Source organism: Podarcis melisellensis (genome assembly GCF_964234715.1).
Source record: "Podarcis melisellensis genome assembly, chromosome: 1".
Lineage (NCBI taxonomy): Eukaryota > Metazoa > Chordata > Lepidosauria > Squamata > Lacertidae > Podarcis > Podarcis melisellensis.
In genome coordinates, this window is record NC_138528.1 from 76836240 (window position 1) to 76853833 (window position 17594).

At 40.6% G+C, this 17594-nt stretch overlaps 1 protein-coding gene across 2 annotated transcripts in view; it reads right to left on the minus strand.

Annotated features, from left to right (window-relative positions):
• LOC309374374 (uncharacterized protein) overlaps positions 1–17594 on the minus strand; it is a 102163-nt gene that overhangs the window by 27901 nt on the left and 56668 nt on the right. For both annotated transcript variants that reach the window (XM_081919206.1, XM_081919205.1), the window contains exons 2-4: positions 3052–3353; positions 1257–1330; positions 375–460 (exon numbers count right to left, since the gene is read on the minus strand). In XM_081919206.1, coding sequence (XP_081775332.1) covers positions 375–460; positions 1257–1322 — 152 coding nt within the window. In that variant the 5' untranslated portion in view covers positions 1323–1330; positions 3052–3353. The remainder of the gene's footprint in view (positions 1–374; positions 461–1256; positions 1331–3051; positions 3354–17594) is intronic.

Here is a 17594-nt window from a genome sequence, read left to right on the forward strand (position 1 = left end):
CCCACTCTGAACACTTGAATCCCTCTAAAGGGCAGCTGTAGAAAGCTGAAACACTGCTGCATTTCCATGCTTTTCAGAAACTGTTTACATCCTAAGTATATAATCTGCCCGTATAAAGGAAACACAAATATTGATTTCCAAGGACCAAGCCCTCTCATAGCTTAGCTGTTCCTTATCATGGCAGGAGTTTTCATAAGCATCAGAAAGTAATTTCCTCTCTGCTTCTGACTTGCACAAGTGGACAAAAGTACTAGTAAAGGCACTTGGCTAAGGTACAGTGGTGGAGGACCCAACAAGGACAGTGAAAGGGATGCAACTTCGGCCTTCAGCACTAGTTTCAGCAAAATGAAGAGCACAAGAAAAGGGGAACTTACTGCAAAAACCCAAATCTGTCAGTGACTTTGTAGAGAGTGAAGTCAGCATCTTCCCATGGATCAATCTGAGCTCCTTCCTGCCTTCCCTGTAAAGAAGGTTGCACAATAGTTTACACTATGGTGACTAACAGGTGATATCATTTTGAGAAGAAATGGAGAAAATTTATGATGCCATCTGTTCTTACGTCATTTTTACTCACCCAAGACTAGCCATGGGTTGATTTTGTGTCTTTTATAAGCTGTAAGCGTAAAGCAGGGCAGCAAATTGTTGGGTGGGTATGAACTAATATTTGTACAATGGCAGCTGTCTTGCCTATGATATGCACTGGGCACAAATACGTTGTTTTTGGTTGCAAGTGCCTCACTTCTACAATGACTGCAGTATCACTGTTCTTTGCCTGTGGCTCAGCATGAAACTGGAGGGGACCATTTAAAAGATTATACATTATGGACAAGAAGGACTAAGGATGGGAAATGAAAATGTAGCACTTATAGCTTTCCTTATCATTGTGTTTTGAGACCCTGAACCCTTTACTGAAGTTTCTGCTTTCTGCAGAATGTTGGGGAAATACATGTCTAGCTGCAGAACCAGAGGGCACAGCGAAAACAAGCTGCATAGTATATAGTCAATATACTGGGGCCAATTAATCCCTCACTTGCTAGGACCCCATGGTCCCTTCATCCCTCCAAAATGTATGAAAAACCAAATAATAAGGATGATTTAAAGATGGATGGCATTGATCAAGGGAAAATTGAATATCCCATATTGCTATTTTCTGAATCTGGTTGACTTACTGCACGTTCCTGTGTTCTGTAGACAGTTAAGGCAAAAGAAATCTTTGGTTGGTAGCATATTAAGTGGGAAGAAAGCAAGGTTCTTACCTTCTCATACTTAGCAATGATTTCTGCCCTTTCCTCTGCTATTAAGGCATCTATATCTTTCTTCATGTCAAAGGCTGTAAGAAAAGGAAAAGGTGAACAATGACATTATAAGCAGCAGTCATAGCGGGGTGGGGAGGAGGCAAATGTGCTAATAGAAAAAGACTTCACTTACAACTAAAAGCCATAAACCCTATCCTAAAGCTAAATAACAGGCTTAAGCTGCAAAATCCCAATAAAATATATACTGAGTTCATATTGCACAACTCAAGCTTTTTGGAGAGGGAAATCATCACCAGCAAGAAAAAGACAGGCAACTAAAGGTAATTATTGCAAGAAGCAGCACCTTCAAAATCTTTCCAGGTTTTCAATCACATTTATCAATTTTCTACAGATAGGAATATACATATAGTATTTTGATTTACAATAAAAATTATATTCCATTTTATATATAATAATATGCCAACTTAAGTCCACTTACAACAGTATAAAACAAATATAGCAAAAATATAAGATAACCAAAGCAACTACAAAAGCAATAAAACAACAGGAAAGGGTTGACTTGAAACTGTGATTCATACTTGTGATGACAAGGGGAATGCAACTGCAATCCTAGACACTCTCCTAATCAAACATGTTGATAATGCTTTTTAAATAGAGACAGAAAGCTACCAGTCCAGAATTGTTCAAGATAAAAACCAGAGTTAATTTATCCTGTCGTTCACTTATACCAGTCTAACTGCATGAGACGACAGCACAACCAGTGTGTTAGAATACAGGCCACACCAAATTCCCATAAAGCAGAGGTCAGGATTGAAGGGCAATTAAAAATAAAGAAGAATGGAGAGTGCTGAACACCTCTCTCAACTAAAATTTAGTCCTAAGCCCATTTCTTTTGGCTATTTTTCATTTTGCATGGGTTACTTCTAGTCTTGGGATACCTAGGGCAAGAAAAATGTCCCTGAAGGGGTGGGTGGTACTGAGGATATATTTTAGCACCTATTCTGCATTTATGAAATCCCCTGTGCACCTTACAGGAATTTAATGGTAACCAGATACTAAAATACAAGACTGTCATCGGTTCATGAGGGAGGGTAGTGGATGCACCTCCATCTTCTGTTGGAATATCTGGCACCACTGGGGTGGGGGTGTCTTCTGATAAGACTACTCGGGCCTCTCCCAAACAACAAGTTTATCCTCTTATCCTATTTCTCCTCTCTTTCTGATTAGTCATGCCAAGAGGTCTCCGTAGGGCTCATGACAGGTACACTCCTGTACACACAATAAATTTGGTTGGAAAGAACAGATAGTTAACATCAGTAGTAAGTTCTTCTACCTAACCTTATCCATGGAATAGGTTAAGCAGAACATTATGAAATGGCGGCCAACTCTGTGTGGTACAAATGCTGCCAGGATTGTGAAGGATGACAGCTGATCACAGAACATGGAGGTGTTTCAGAACTGGTTTCAAGCCTCCTGGGGTAGACCTCCCCAGCAGGAAAAGGCATGCAAATTGGGTGAAAAACTGTAGAGCAGCAAAAACCTGGGTCTTTTTCATCACGGGATTCCACCTGCACTGAAAAAGTCCAGGAATAGCAGAAGTCTCAGCCTTTTGAGTCTCCCTTTCTTTCTTTAGAGTATACTAAGTAGGCCAGTACACAAGGTGGAACCCTAAATAATGGTAACCCTTTATTTAGCCTCAGCATTTATTCTGCTCTGTCAAAAGCACTAAATCTACATAAGCATTCACAGGAAATGAAACAAGTGAATGCTGCAGATGAAACACGGAAGGCCTTACCTGAGATGGTCCTTATGTCTCACGCTGCACGTCCTGAGGCTGGGGTGGCCTCTCCCTCCTTGATGCTACCTGACAGAAAACATTCCAAGTGCTCAATGTGCCTCTTTGCATCCACCTCTTCCGTCCGCAGCTGGCACGTTCAGGCAGTCCTTAGCATGGTCCCTCTCAGCCTTGCCCACCAAACTCCATAGTCAGTGAAAACTTTTCTGCTTTTTTCTACACAACTGATGATCATTGGTCAGGTTGAAAGAAATACTGCTTTTCCGTTTTATGCAGATGATCTCCTTCTTCCACTGGATTGACTGAGGGAAAATTAAAAAACAAATATAACTTTTTAAGCCTCAAAAGCTATGAACCCCCCCCCCAATAATTGAAATGCCTTCATCACAAACTAAGTTCTCATATTACTTAGAGTAAGGAAGCAGATATGTAAAATCCCAGAGCAAAAATCATGGTCACTGTGCTAGCTAAAACCATTGTCTAGTTTAGCATTATGTGTGAACCTGCACTCATGGCTTATCTCACTCTAGAATAACCACGAGGTTTCTCCTTCATTTATTCCTAATGACTTGTCTGGGGTAGACAAATCTCAAGCCTGGGTCTGCCAGTGGGTAGCCACCAATTAAGGGATTTCAGGAAGGGGCTGAATTTGTATAAGATAATATGTGCAGAAGTGTTCACAGAGACAAACTATTCCTTACGCAAAACACACTGTATGCTTTAGATAGTACATAACTTTGGGTACCTCTGATTTAGCCCAATCTAACAACATTGTGTATTTTGTGATACCAGTTATACTTTTTGCTGAGCTAGCAAAAAAAATTCTTCTGAACAGTAAATAGTTGTTCATGCTGTACTGCATTTTTTTTTAGGGGTGGAATTTTGCTGTCACTTTACAAGGCACTCATGATTAAGTTTTTAAAATGAATGAGAGCAAGAGAGAGGGTGAGAGAGTATGAAGCACAGGAGTTAGTATTTCTATAGTAGCATGATGTCATTTGTCGACAATTTGCTTATGTAAGGGAGCTCAGTTTAAAGGCAACATTTGATTTTAATCAGCCTTTCATTTTCTGACATGGCCGATTGGCTCTCAAAATCAGTTGTGTTCAGCACCAGTATCTTCAGGTCATTGAGGCTTCAAAGAAATGCTATGTATCAGATACCCATAAAACTCATCAAAAAAACCCTGCCCGCCTCTCAGCAAGGCTTTGCTCATGTCAGCAGAAACGAGATGTTAGTATTCTTTAATGGGACAGATTGAGTTGGATTTCTAGATTTCTGGAAAAAACTAAGAAAGAACGTAAAGAAGTAGCACACAGCACAGCACCCTAGCATAGGATGGTAATCACAACACCAGTTGTTAAACTGATTCTTTTTAACCAGTTTGATTAGAGAAGAGGGAGCAATGAGATAGAGCTATATGACAACAATCGAAATGACATGCAATGGCCATAGATCAGTGTCTCTATAAGCAGATCTGCTGCAAGCTGGGATAGAGAGGGAAATTCAGTTCTGTTCACATTTCATGAGGACTTTTTGAAAGAAAAGAAAATCACAAACGAATGCAGAAATTTGGAGATCTGAAGATCGGAAAAATGTGAAACTGAGATATTCCTCCATCCTTAGCACCAAGGAAGTGCAAAGCAAGGGATGGAGGTATAATTTGGAATACAAAAAGTGGGAGACCAGGCAAGATGTGCTAAACTCACCCACGCTCCTCTCAAGAGTGGGCTCCAGTACTGAAAGCAAGTCCAACTGGAGAAAAGCAGTTGCAAGGGGATTATTCAGCATTCAGCCGCCCATCCCCACACACCACTAGCATTTTAAATTGTATCACCACACCCACTAACAGGATGGAACTACGTTAGGCCCTCATACTATTTTGCTGTAATTTACATGATCATTCTATTTTCACAGCAGTTGGGAATCACTGTAGGGCAGCTGAGGGAGAGATGGCAGGCAGGCGCTAGCCCCTCACTGTGAGCCTGCAGGTGCCCGAGCCACCGTGTCACTCGTGGCAGCCACTGCTCCCCCTAGCTACGCCTCTGACTCAGAGCACACTCCTATTTGTTTTTTCTCCATGAGACTGGTGCCATTTTGGTACAAAGTGACATTTCAGCTTGAAATTGACAATTTTTTCAACTTTTAGAATGAAGAGCACATATGAAATAACTCTGTTCTACCCATGACCCCATCCACTCAAAGCATGCTCTTAGAAGGATGATTCACTACCTGTACAGTAATCCAGGCATTCACTCGGTCTTAGCAACCTGACCATGCAATGGTCAAACCTATTTGTGTTGTCAAGCAACGAAGTAGTTATAGTGCTTACTGTGGAAATGATATTTCCTGTGATCTCTATGCTAACTAAGAGTGGTGCTCAAGCTATGTCTTCAGGGTTAACCTGGCACCTTCCTAGCCTGATAGAAAATGTAACAGAATGATGGCAGCTACTTTGATTTCACATTGTCATGAAACCTGTTCTGCTTAGTGTTATATAGGTATACCCTATGGCTTGGCATAAGGCCAGTTCGACTAAATTACCGGTGACCTCCCCTTCCCACCATCCCAGATAAAAGTTTAAAATATACTTTTGGATGAGCCGTATCAGCAAAAGGAGTTGACAGAAAATAAGTGGGAGGATATTTTTGTAATGAGCAGTAAAGACTTGATAGGACAGGTTGTACTCCCAACTCCTACTTTCTATAGACTTGATGGACAGCTTAGTGTTGCTTCTGCATGTTAGACGTATACTTTGCTTTAGTTTAAAATGAAGAAACAAGATGTTAATAAGTAGGTGTGATACTAGCGGAGACAAACTTCTTTAAATAGAAACTAAACTCTTCAGTGTCAACATTTTCTTCCAAGACTTCTACAGCAATTCTTCATCTGCTATTTTTAGATCTTGCAGAGGATAATTAAGACAAACATTTGTTTTGCTTCAGCCTAGAACTCATCTGCCAGATGATGGAAGCTAAAGAAAAAGAGTTTCTTTTTTGGTCTTGGTTTAAAACAAAAAAACAAAACAAAAAACAAAACAAAAATCCTTTTACTTGACACATACAGTATTAAATTGTACAGACCACACCAGAAAAAGTAGACAAACTGAAGAAAAATCTTTGACGCATGCAAATATTTCTTAAGCCCCTCTCTCACAGATTTTACAAATTAATCACTCTTATGTTCCATGCAGGATCAAATACGTGCAGCTGTGCCTTTGGAAGTGTTTTGTACACACACAAATATGTCCTGTTCCAAAACTGCCAACCACTTTCTCCTGCATTTTATTTTCATGCTTGCCATTAAACCTGATTAAAATATTTCCTTTAAACACCCCTGAAATCAAGAAGAAAAGCATCTGTGGCCAATTCAGTCTTGATTTGTGGTTTGTTAAACTGTGGCTTGGTGTCATGTGCAAGCCAGGCCAGTGCTGTAATATCTTGTTGTCCCTTAATCTCTCATAGAACTTGGTTAAATATGGTTGCTAACTATCTCTGCACTCTGTTTTAAACATTAAGCAGCCACAGCACGTAACCTAGTATTTCATGGCCAGAAGGGGAAAATCTTATTGGTTCTGATTGATAATTTCTTAGCCCAAACCAAACAATAACCCTCTTCTTAAAAGACCCATAACCTGTATGTTGCATTTAAGCTGGAAATGACTTCTAATTCTGGAAAAATTCATCAGGCACACTTTAATATTACAAACAGTTTATCTTAAATCCCTGCAATGACTTTTGTATAAGGCTGCAGATCTCTGCAATCCACTGTGTCCATGGGGTTTTATTCCTTAAATTCACTTTACATAATGTCCCAGAGGTGTGTCAATTAACATTAACAGTTGGATTTTTTTTCTGATGTTTATAAGTAACAACTCACATTCTGCAAATATGTTCTAAGATGTTTTTTGTTTTGTTTTCTAAATGAAAGGAAGGGCTGGCTCCCCCCCCCCCGCCCTTTTCTGTGGGACACTGAACACTGGAAGAGATGCTTTCTACACTTACTGGATATCAATAATTCAATAATGGTATTTAAATAAAACTGAGGGATAATGAGGTTCTGAGACTGTCTGAAGCCAAACCCTCGAGAATAGAAGCTCAAGAGAGTCCTTGAGCTGTTCTTCACAGCAGGAAGCACTGAGAAAATTAGCTGTCACCGTGCCCTGACTGAACACACATACTGCATGAGGTTTGCTGGCCTGCTAACTTCCATTGATGCTCTTTCTGTTTGGCCTATATTTGTGCATGTATGAGGCACATGGTTTTTCTTTTTCATCTAACCTAAAGGCTGAGGACCAGTTATAATAGGAATTGGGAACCTGTGGTCCTCCAGATGATGTTGGATGAAAACTCCCATCAGCTCGAACCATTGGCAATACAGGCTGGGGCTGACTGTAATGTGGTTCAACAGTGTGGTCTAATAACCACCTTTTATTCTTCCCGCTGGTTAAAAATATATATGTCTTTTTCAAAGTAACTACAGTGAGCTACACAGCCAAACAGGACTTTGTCCATTTCCTTACTGAAACCCACCTCTATCTACTTGATCATACATAAATAAAATTGGCAGAATATGATCTGGTTGCAGTTTTGAACTGAGTCTTGGGGACAAACATCCTTTAGCATCTCTGTTGTTAGAGGGAGTGTGTGTGAGAGAGAGACAGGGGGGGGGGGCAGATATTTCATTCATCTCTGCAAAGAGAAATACCACATTTTCAACTTGCTTAAATGCAATATTGCCTCTCATTGGCATACAGTGGTACCTCGGGTTAAGTACTTAATTCGTTCCAGAGGTCCGTTCTTAACCTGAAACTGTACTTAACCTGAAGCAACACTTTAGCTAATGGGGCCTCCTGCTGCCGCCGCGCCGCAGGAACATGATTTCTGTTCTCATCCTGAAGCAAAGTTCTTAACCTGAAGCACTATTTCTGGGTTAGCGGAGTCTGTAACCTGAAGCGTATGTAACCTGAAGCGTATGTAACCTGAGGTACCACTGTATTCTGCTTGACAAAACATGGCTTAGTAGTCCTGGATGTTGTCTCCAACATCAGTGATGCATAGCATGACTCTCCCTCTGCCCTAACCCATGACAACTCATCAGGTTTTTTTTTAATTATAATAATAAATTTATTTGGTAGCTGTGCTTTCCCTGCTATGCACATCCAGTCTAGACTGATCGTTAAGGCACAATTCACCACCCCCTAAAAATCTGGATAAACAGCCGTTAAAACCCCTCTTTCCATTAGCTGTCTGAGGTCTGTGTTTCCTGCTACTGGTTCACAGACATACCACATTATGGATAAAAGGTGGCTGGGACTCAATTGATTTGTTAGAAAGAACCACACAATTGACACATGGCATAGGTATAATATGCATGATAGCCCTAAATAGGTAACACAACTGTAAAAAATAGAGTGATTTTTATTTGATTATTTCTTACCCTGAGATTTTTGTAACTCATATTCATAAGAACTGGATAAAAATGAGAGTTCTGGTATCAGAAAGAAATTCAGCCACACAAAGCAAGGCACACTTATTCATACAAACAGCACCAGTCATAGAATGCCATGAAAAGTTCTTTGGTAAGGGTGGAAGAAGACAAGAAATATTTTACAGATCACAAACACATTCTCTCGTAGCTTTTGCATCAGATGAATCACTGTATATTACATATATAATGAATAAAAAGAGAGTTAGATTAGAACAAGTGTGTGAGAAAGAAGACCAAACTTATAAAACATATTAGTGATGAGTATGAAAAAAGTAACAGCTACTGTATACTAATTAATTTGGAATGAAAATATTTAACCTTTTATATATTCACAATCTAACACACTCCAAATAATTTGCATATAATAAGAAGTATTCCATGTTTATAAAATTGCAGAATATTCAGATATTGCTATCTAAACCACACTTCCTCAACCACGGCCCTCCAGATGCTTTGAGACTACAATTCCCATCACCCCTGACCACTGGTCCTGCTAGTTAGGGATCATGGGAGTTGTAGGCCAAAAACATCTGGAGGGCAGCGGTTGAGGAAGCCTGATCTAAATGATAAATGGTATGGCCATCTTTTATTTACAATAAATGTCTATGCTTTATTAATAAATTATATATCTATATATCATATATAATTTATTAACCACACCTACATGTACTCAGCACATGAATCTCTTATCCCTTTACACATTTTGAAGAGCAGAATGTAAGGGGCACTTTTCTTTAACTAGCAGGACAGCACCATTAAACCCTGATCACTCCAAGGGGGAGGGGAAATAAGTCATGGATCTGAGAGGGGATTCCCCCCCCCCGCCACTTTCCCTAGAAAAACCTGCTGTTTACTGCTGAATTGGAGCAAACATCAATCAGGTTTTCTGTGGATTGATGTTTGCTCTGATTCAGCAGTAAACAGCGGGTTTTCTCAGGGAAAGAGGAGGGACACACACAAAAATCCTCTCCAACCTGTGACTTGAAATCACGGGATTTCAAATCCAACTAAAGTATGGATGGGGCCCTAAATTGAAGCGTTAAGCTGTGGAAAATTAACAGCAGGAGGAAATGAAAGAACTGAGGGTTTCTGTTGCCGTAGAAAGTCTGTCATCTGGATGCCAGTTCTCCTAATATATGAACAGCAGTTTCACCCAGTGAGAAACTATGGAGACAACCAGCCTGGAAACAAGTTACTCAGAGACCATGTTTACCAACTTCAGTAGATCTGGTGCCCAAACCTTGTAATCACACAGTGGCCAGAACTTGTAGAGCTTTTCTCTGTTGTTCGGGGTGGGTGGGTGGGTGGGTGGGTGATCATCCCATCCACACCTCCTTAGGGAACTCCTGCAAACACCCATAACAATAGTACTTGCCTTTTAAACAAACTGAATTTATAAAGGAGCTCTCAGAAATAGCATGGAAAAACCCTATCTGTGCACTGAAGAAGCTGGTAAAAATAAGGCTGTAAGAAAATATAGGGTGGTTGTTGTTTGAAGAACGTGATCACTTTGTGCTTACCACTACTCAATTGCATTTATGGTTTAATATGGCAAATACTTAAAACATTTGGATAAATCAGAGCTTAAATGGAAGGGGGCCCCCACCCACCCACACTGCTCTATTTACAAAGTTACGGGGAACACAAATTATCCAACACAGTGGGAGTTGTTGAGGGATTCTGAGGCTTGTGGATTTACTTAACATCTTCTACCCTTTGCCCCATAATGCAAGCATTGAGACCAATCTAAATATATCATAAAAGGAAAACGCCAACTATGAAATGCAGGGACACCATGCATCTTATGCCACGGTGAAGATGCCTTTTGGCAATTCTACTTGGTCACACACGTAGAGTTTTAGGCAGATACCTCCCCTTCTCCAAATGTACTGCTCAAATAAAATTAGCTTGCCTCAAATTGGGAACAATTGTTTGCTTTGTAGAATATCTGTATGGACACCCTGTTCCAACTGCACACAGTATGTTATTCAACAATTAATCATCAAGGTGCTTTTTCTAGCTGAAGACAGATGTCTGAAGTTAGCTGTCTGTTAGGGGGCTGGGGAGAAACCAGGGAAGGGAAGAGTGCTCTTCTCCTTGCCTTACTCTTCAAGCATTTTGGAACAGACTTGCCAGAGAGACATTTCCAAGGGCACACTCAAACACCTGGGCTGCGTTTGTAGCTCTCTGACATGAAATAAGATTTCCTATTTGGTTTATTCACATTGTTGCCAGCTTCCAGGAACTAAAGGTGTCAAAATAGCATACTGCCTGTCACCTAAAAAGCTCCTTCAATTGCCATGGACTAGAGACAGATGCAGGGGAATTCTGCTATTTTCAGGAGTTTTATATTATCAACAGCTACCTAACAAGTAAAGTTACTGATGATAATAGGTGAGGTTTTGCTTGGCAGCCTAAAAGGAAGCACGGGATTTTTTTTTAAAAATGCGGCCCAAGAGCTGGGGACAAACTCTGTCCTTTGTGTTAGAACAAAGAGTCTAAGCTTTGAATTAGGATTGGACAGGTTTTTCTTTTAAGTTCTCCAGGCACATTAGAAAGCATCAAGGCAGGAAAACACCCATGGAGAATGAAAAAGAAAACCCCTTTTGTTCTTTTAGTACTAATAAGAATCAGCTTGGAGGAGACTTCTAAACAGAGCTACAGCTCTCAATTCTCATAGTACTTTAAAAATAAGAAAGGTGATGTCAAAGGCAAAGCAATTCCAAAGTTTTTCTGGTACAGACAAGGCTTTTAGCCTAGTTGTGTACAGTGATGCTGAGTGATCAAAATGCAAACATAAAATGTGCCACAAATGACATTCTCAAATGTTTTTAAACCCAAGACAGACTTATATTCAAGAGAAATTTAAATGTGTTGTGAACACATTTAGCTCTTTTTTTAAAAAAAAAGTTTGTGCATCTACAGGATACCAGTGAATACAATGCTGTGAAATGCAGCAGGCACTCTCTGGCTGCTTCTTTGCTTTCCTCTGCTCCTCCCCACTCCTCCTGTTGGGAGAACTAGGGAAGAAGTTGCAACTATCCCAGGAGGTACTTTAGTGGCGGCGGCACAGCAGTAGTGGGCAGTCTAGGGAGCTGCTTCCTCCCATTCTACCTCTTCTTCTCCCTCCTGTTGCACCTGCAAAAGGAAGTGCCCTGAAGTTACAACCTCCTCCCATCCTAGCGAAACAACTGCAGGCTGCTTTGTTCCCCAACATGGGGAATGGTGAGCAATGAGCCAACATTTGTAGCAGCAGATCAGTGATGATGTGATACAGATTCATATACTTGTTTGTTTCACTTTAAGTTATATATCCTGCCTTTCCTCCAAGGAGCTCAAGCAGCACACATGGTTCGCCATCTTTGCCTCACAAAAAACCTGTGAGATGGTTTAGGCTACGACACTGTGCCTGTCCCCAAGGTCACCCAGTGAGCTTCATGGCTGAGTAGGGATTTGAACTCTGGACAACCAGTTCTAGTGTGACTTTCATGGCCTCTCACACATTCATGGCAATCTGAGCCTCTTTTAAATAAGTGCCAGTCTTGCAAAAAGTGCAGGACTTGTGTTATTACATCCAGAATCAAAAGCAGCTTTTTAAAAAAGCAACTGTACATATAAGCTGCTGGGGGGCAGGGTACATTCAAACTGGCTATTATGTGTTCTGCAATCACAGAGTGTGATTGGAAATCTCTCCATTATACAGCTCTCGACTCAAAACCAAAATTAGAATTTTGAGTCAGGAACCTGCTGTTTAATAGGACAGAACATACTGTCCTATTTCCCCCTAACTCTGCCAATGCAGTGAGGAGAGAGGAGAACCAAGGGTCTCATTCCTTATTAGGCTTACTAAGTCACAATCCAGAGATCGGTGGACAACCTTTAAATTCCCTACTGCAGTCAGCAATGAGGCAGCTGTAGTTTCTACCACCTGTTCCTCCCCAAACCCAAGCAACCATGTGGGGGCACAGCCTGCTCTACAGCACACTTGTAGTCAGGCACTTAAAAGCAAAAGGAACTTTATATCCAGGTTACTAAGTTTAAATTTCTGGTGTGAAACACAACTATTTATTTCCTTTTAAGAAACCACAAACAGAATTTGCATACAAAATAAACAAATGCAACATTTAGAGTTAGTATACACACCACAAAGTTTGCAAAACTGCTTGGGCTCCTGCAAGGGACTTGGCTATGCCAATAGAATTTCTGACATTTCCCACATTGCTAACCTGATCTCCATGCCACACTGCAAACTTTTTCCAAGTCCCTTCAGTCAGGCCTCATAAGTGGTCCCTGTAGGGCTTCTAGGAAGACTGTAAGCAGCTTTACCTATACTCAACAGCAGGCTGGTCAAACTAAGGAGCAAGACCATTCTATAAAACCAGGTGGGATGTTATTTGTGTCTCAGACCACCTGATCCTGTTGGGCTCAGAAGTAGCAGTATATCTTTGAGCCAGCTATAACCATGCTGCAGAGCAGCAGGATCTGTACCTGCAAGTTTCTCTGCTACAAAAGGCAACCCATTATTAGAAAAAACAACAACCATAGTCAATAACCATTCAATAACAAATATGCATCAAGTCAGCTTTCTTAGGAAAGTGGATCCACTGTTCAAGAGTGAGCTTTAATGAAAACTTAACAATACATAATATTAAGCACACAAGCAGTTACTATGGAGGCAGAGTAGCTGTATTATTAAGCACGGTTTTCTTTTCTGTTTGATGTACAACTATTTCCTGTAAAATAACCACAGACTGATAAGAACAGGGCTCATAGTTTCACAGCAAATAACATAAGAATAAAAACCAGAAGGTAATAGGAAAGGGTGGAGAGCAAGTCTACATCAAATGAATGGAGTCTGAGATCATTTATTTTTGTTCATTTACTATATCCACTTTAAGTGCCATTTAATTTTTTATACGATATTAGCACCCACATCCGCTACCCACAATCTGTTACTAGTACAACTACTACTATTTTTTATATATTTATTACATGTATATCTTACCCTTCCTCACAAAGGAGCTCAGGGCAGCAAACAATAAATAAAACAATAAAACATTGTTTGAACAATTTCAATACAGATGCAGACAGGGAAATATCTCAACTTAAAAGGCTTGTTGATAAGCCTATTTATATTTATAAAATTAAACAGGAAGAATGAGAGTGCCCCAGTACACAAGTGTACTGAACAGAATGCCCAACATATTTATCTCAAAAGCAACCAGCGGAATTTTGATTGGGGTTGCAGGGCAAGGAGCAAAAATCAACTCTGACCACCCCCTCCACTGACCTGATACAAACTGCCCTCCAACACAGATATTATAGCTGCAAGGGGGTGGCATATAGGTCCCTGAATCAGATGTTGTATAAAGGGCATATCCATCTCCTTTCATCCACACCTGTCCACCTACAGCAACTTGCAAACCTATGCCACTTGCAGACTGCTGCTATGTCACAGGTGAGATTCAATCTCATACAAGCAAATTCAGATTGGGCTACTGAAGTGGATTTGGCACTCTTGCACAACCACCTGCTATTTTTTAAAAAAAACTGGACTTTTTATGGTAAGAAAAGCAATAGGAAAATGCACTGGGAAGTGTTACATAACAATTGCTTGATGTGGTGTTGTACAAATCCGCTCTGCTTCCAAGCAGGGCGGGGTTGCAGTCTGACCGCATGGCTGCCTGCTGGCGTCGGGACGTGAAGAACATCCCGCGTCATCAGGGGGACCCAGCAACATCATTGCCTGGCTGCCAATCTGGCTGGCCAGGGTGTGTGGCCGGCTGCATTTAATCACCGGCGCGAGCCAGGGAGCTTCCTCTGGCTCACATCCTCGGATCTCCCTCCCTCCCCTTTTCCAGGTTTTTCAGTTTTGGCCTTGCTATGGACTGCGGTTGGTTGCCGTTGAGGGGCCTGGTAGGAATTTTTTCCATCTGGCAAATTGGCACTGGCCATTTGGTTTTCACCTACCACATAGCAATCATCACAACTTTGTAAGGTTTGGCAGTTAGGCATTGGTATGACTCTGTTGGGGGAGGGGAAGTGTGGCCATCACCTGCCCCTCCATGTTGAAGGGTATTCCGATAAAGGAGTCCGGGGGTGTGGATCTTGTCCACGGAGGGGCTAGGGCCATGCCACGACCCCATTGGGAACCATGGGGGAGTTCGAGTCGATGCACATAGGGGGGCTCCCCCTATTGGTGGTTTACCCTTACAGGACTCCCTGCACGGCGGGCAGGAGTCAGATAGAGTTTGTTCATTTTCCAGTTCCTAAGCCAATGCCACTCACATTCTGTAACCAATAAAGTTGTGGCCTAAATTTTGCCCAATAACCATTAACCTAATATACTGTGTGCATGTGTCATTATTATTCATGGGGGGAGTGAAAGGCCTTGGGGTCTTGACACACAACTTCCTCACATACAAATCAGAACAAATGCTCAAAATGTGGTCATTGTATGACACACACATACACACATCAGAATAAATGCTCAGCAGATCATGTGGAAGTGACTCAGCTGGGATAGCTCAGTTGTAATCTCAGGGTAATGGGTTCGATTCCCTCGTTGGGCATAAGATTCCTGCAGGGGGTTGTACTACATGACCCTCATGGTCCCTTCCAACTTATCTCTCTGAGGGCTAGCTAGAGCACTCTGTGGCACAACCCTCCTTTGCATCCAACACAAGGTAAAAGCAGAAGCATATTTTATGTTTGAAGAGGGAGACACAAGAAAGCAGATAACGTGTTATATAGGAAAGTCAAGGGGCCAAGCTTACATGTTTCTATATGGATGACAACTAATATAACAAAAAGATTCATGGCGCCTTAAAGAATATCAAATTTAACACAGCATGAGTTTTTGTGGAATATAGTTCATTTTATCAGATACATGAAGTGATACATTTGGAACAGTAAACCCCCAAGAGGACAAATTTCTACTAGTTAACATGTAAAGGTCTTTGGTCCTTAATTGCGTTCTTCTCACTCTTCCAAAATATAAAGTTTTGCACACTTTTATCAACAGAAGTTGATTACATCACCTACATTGCTACTGCTACTGTCTTATTCAGTCAAACCAATGACTGAATGCTTACGTAATTATACAGTGCAGATCTGCAGCTTTCAATGCACAATGAAGCAATACAGCCCAAGAGGAGGCTGTAGTAACCTGTGGCATACATGATCTTGCCTAGCTGCTTTCTCAATTTTAATTAAGATGATTTTAACTGTATTCTATTTTTGCAGTGACTGCTGCGTAGTTTTCATTATTGTTGTAAACTGCTTTGAGTGCCAAAAGTTCATAATTTTAAATAAACAAAAAATTAAATACAATTATCCATTGAAGAACATGGTAAGATTTCCCACCAGATAAGAACTGTGAGGCATTCCTCTTTCCATTTGAAACGTGCACAACAGTTTTGCTATAAGTCATAAGCCCTAGTTTGCCCTTTCCCTTCCCTGTTCCCTTTTTTATGCTTACCCCACATCCGGTGACAGTATCAAATTACACACATTGATTCATGCGAATGCTAAGGAAAATAAAACGATCATTAGACCAACATATTCTGTATCATAAGCCAAGCTATCCTGGGCTGCTCCCAGATGGGTGGCTCCTAGCATGATTAAATCACTGTTCTTCCACTGAACTATCAGCAGATTTGCAGTGGATTTTCCACACTAATAGACATATTGCACTTTTCATTTATGTTCATCCCACTATGATCAGTGGGCATGAAATAGCTACCCGGGATCAGAAAGGCCTCTAAGCAGTCATGGGGGGAGGGGGCAGAGAATCCAAATGATCCCTAAAAAAAGTAAATTATTGTCCTCATTTAAGCATGATTACCCATTACTACCCAGGAAATTTCAAGAAACATGTTTAAAGTTTGTTTTGGACTGAAAGTGTAGATTTTATAGGTGGAAGAGCATATTTCTAAAATAGTGGCAAACCAGAAAGATTGTTTTCTCTCTACTTTTTAAAATGGCATTATATTATAACATTATATAACTACTGTAGAGCACTCTTATTTAAGAAGTATTTTACTAACAATTTAATACGTGAAAAAGAGATTTATCCAGGTAAGTGCTTGGGGTGTTATTTGAGGGAAAGAATAAACAATGTTATTAAATGATGCCTACCACTAAGGTTATAGTGTATGCATGCCAAGTTGTGGTCTCTTAAAACGCCCCCTCTTAAAGATGGAAGAGTAGCACTAAGGACATGTGTGGTGATTGAGAAGACTGGAAGAGCAGTCGATAGATGTCAAACACTCTGTGAGGTGAGTGGGGCTGAGAGACTTCAGAGAAGTGTGACTAGCCCAAGGTCACCCAGCAGTTGCATGTGGAGGAGCGGAGACACGAACCCAGTTCACCAGATTACGAGTCTACCGCTCTTAACCACTACACCACACTGGCTCTCAACCAAAAACCAAATTTCATTGTGAAATATTCATTTTTTTAAAAAAATTGTATTATCATGCGTTTTCTCCTGCTCCAGAATTCTGTGGTTAAACTTCACTTGCAGGAAAATCTTCATGCCTAAGTACTACCTCCAAAACTAAACCTAATTGAGACATACAAATAGAAACAGAATGCATGTGTATGTGACAAGTTTCAAATTCTTACAGCATATCAATAAACATTTGATCCGAGTCCAAAGACAAAGGGGCATTCTTAAAAGACAAGAGGTGTCTATTTTAAGTGTGTTGATTAACACTAACTGTTGTAATATTGCGAGCTGTGAGAGAAAGGATGAAAAAAGCCAGACAAGGATTCAGATTCATGTTAACTACTATTCAAAGACAGTTAAAGGGGATAGTGTTCTTTAAGCATCATATTCAAATGGAAATGGTTACATTTTCCAAGAAGTAAGGTATTTTTAGTATTTCACACAGTAGAGATTAAATTCATCTATTGTCTTGTGTTGTGAACTGTTGCCAAGAGGTGCGGTTTTTCATTCCAAGGTTGGGTTAGATGGAGAAAAACAGTCATTTTAAAGCTGGATTTTATAAAAGTCATTTCACTAGCCTATGACCACTTCTTCCTATTTCCCC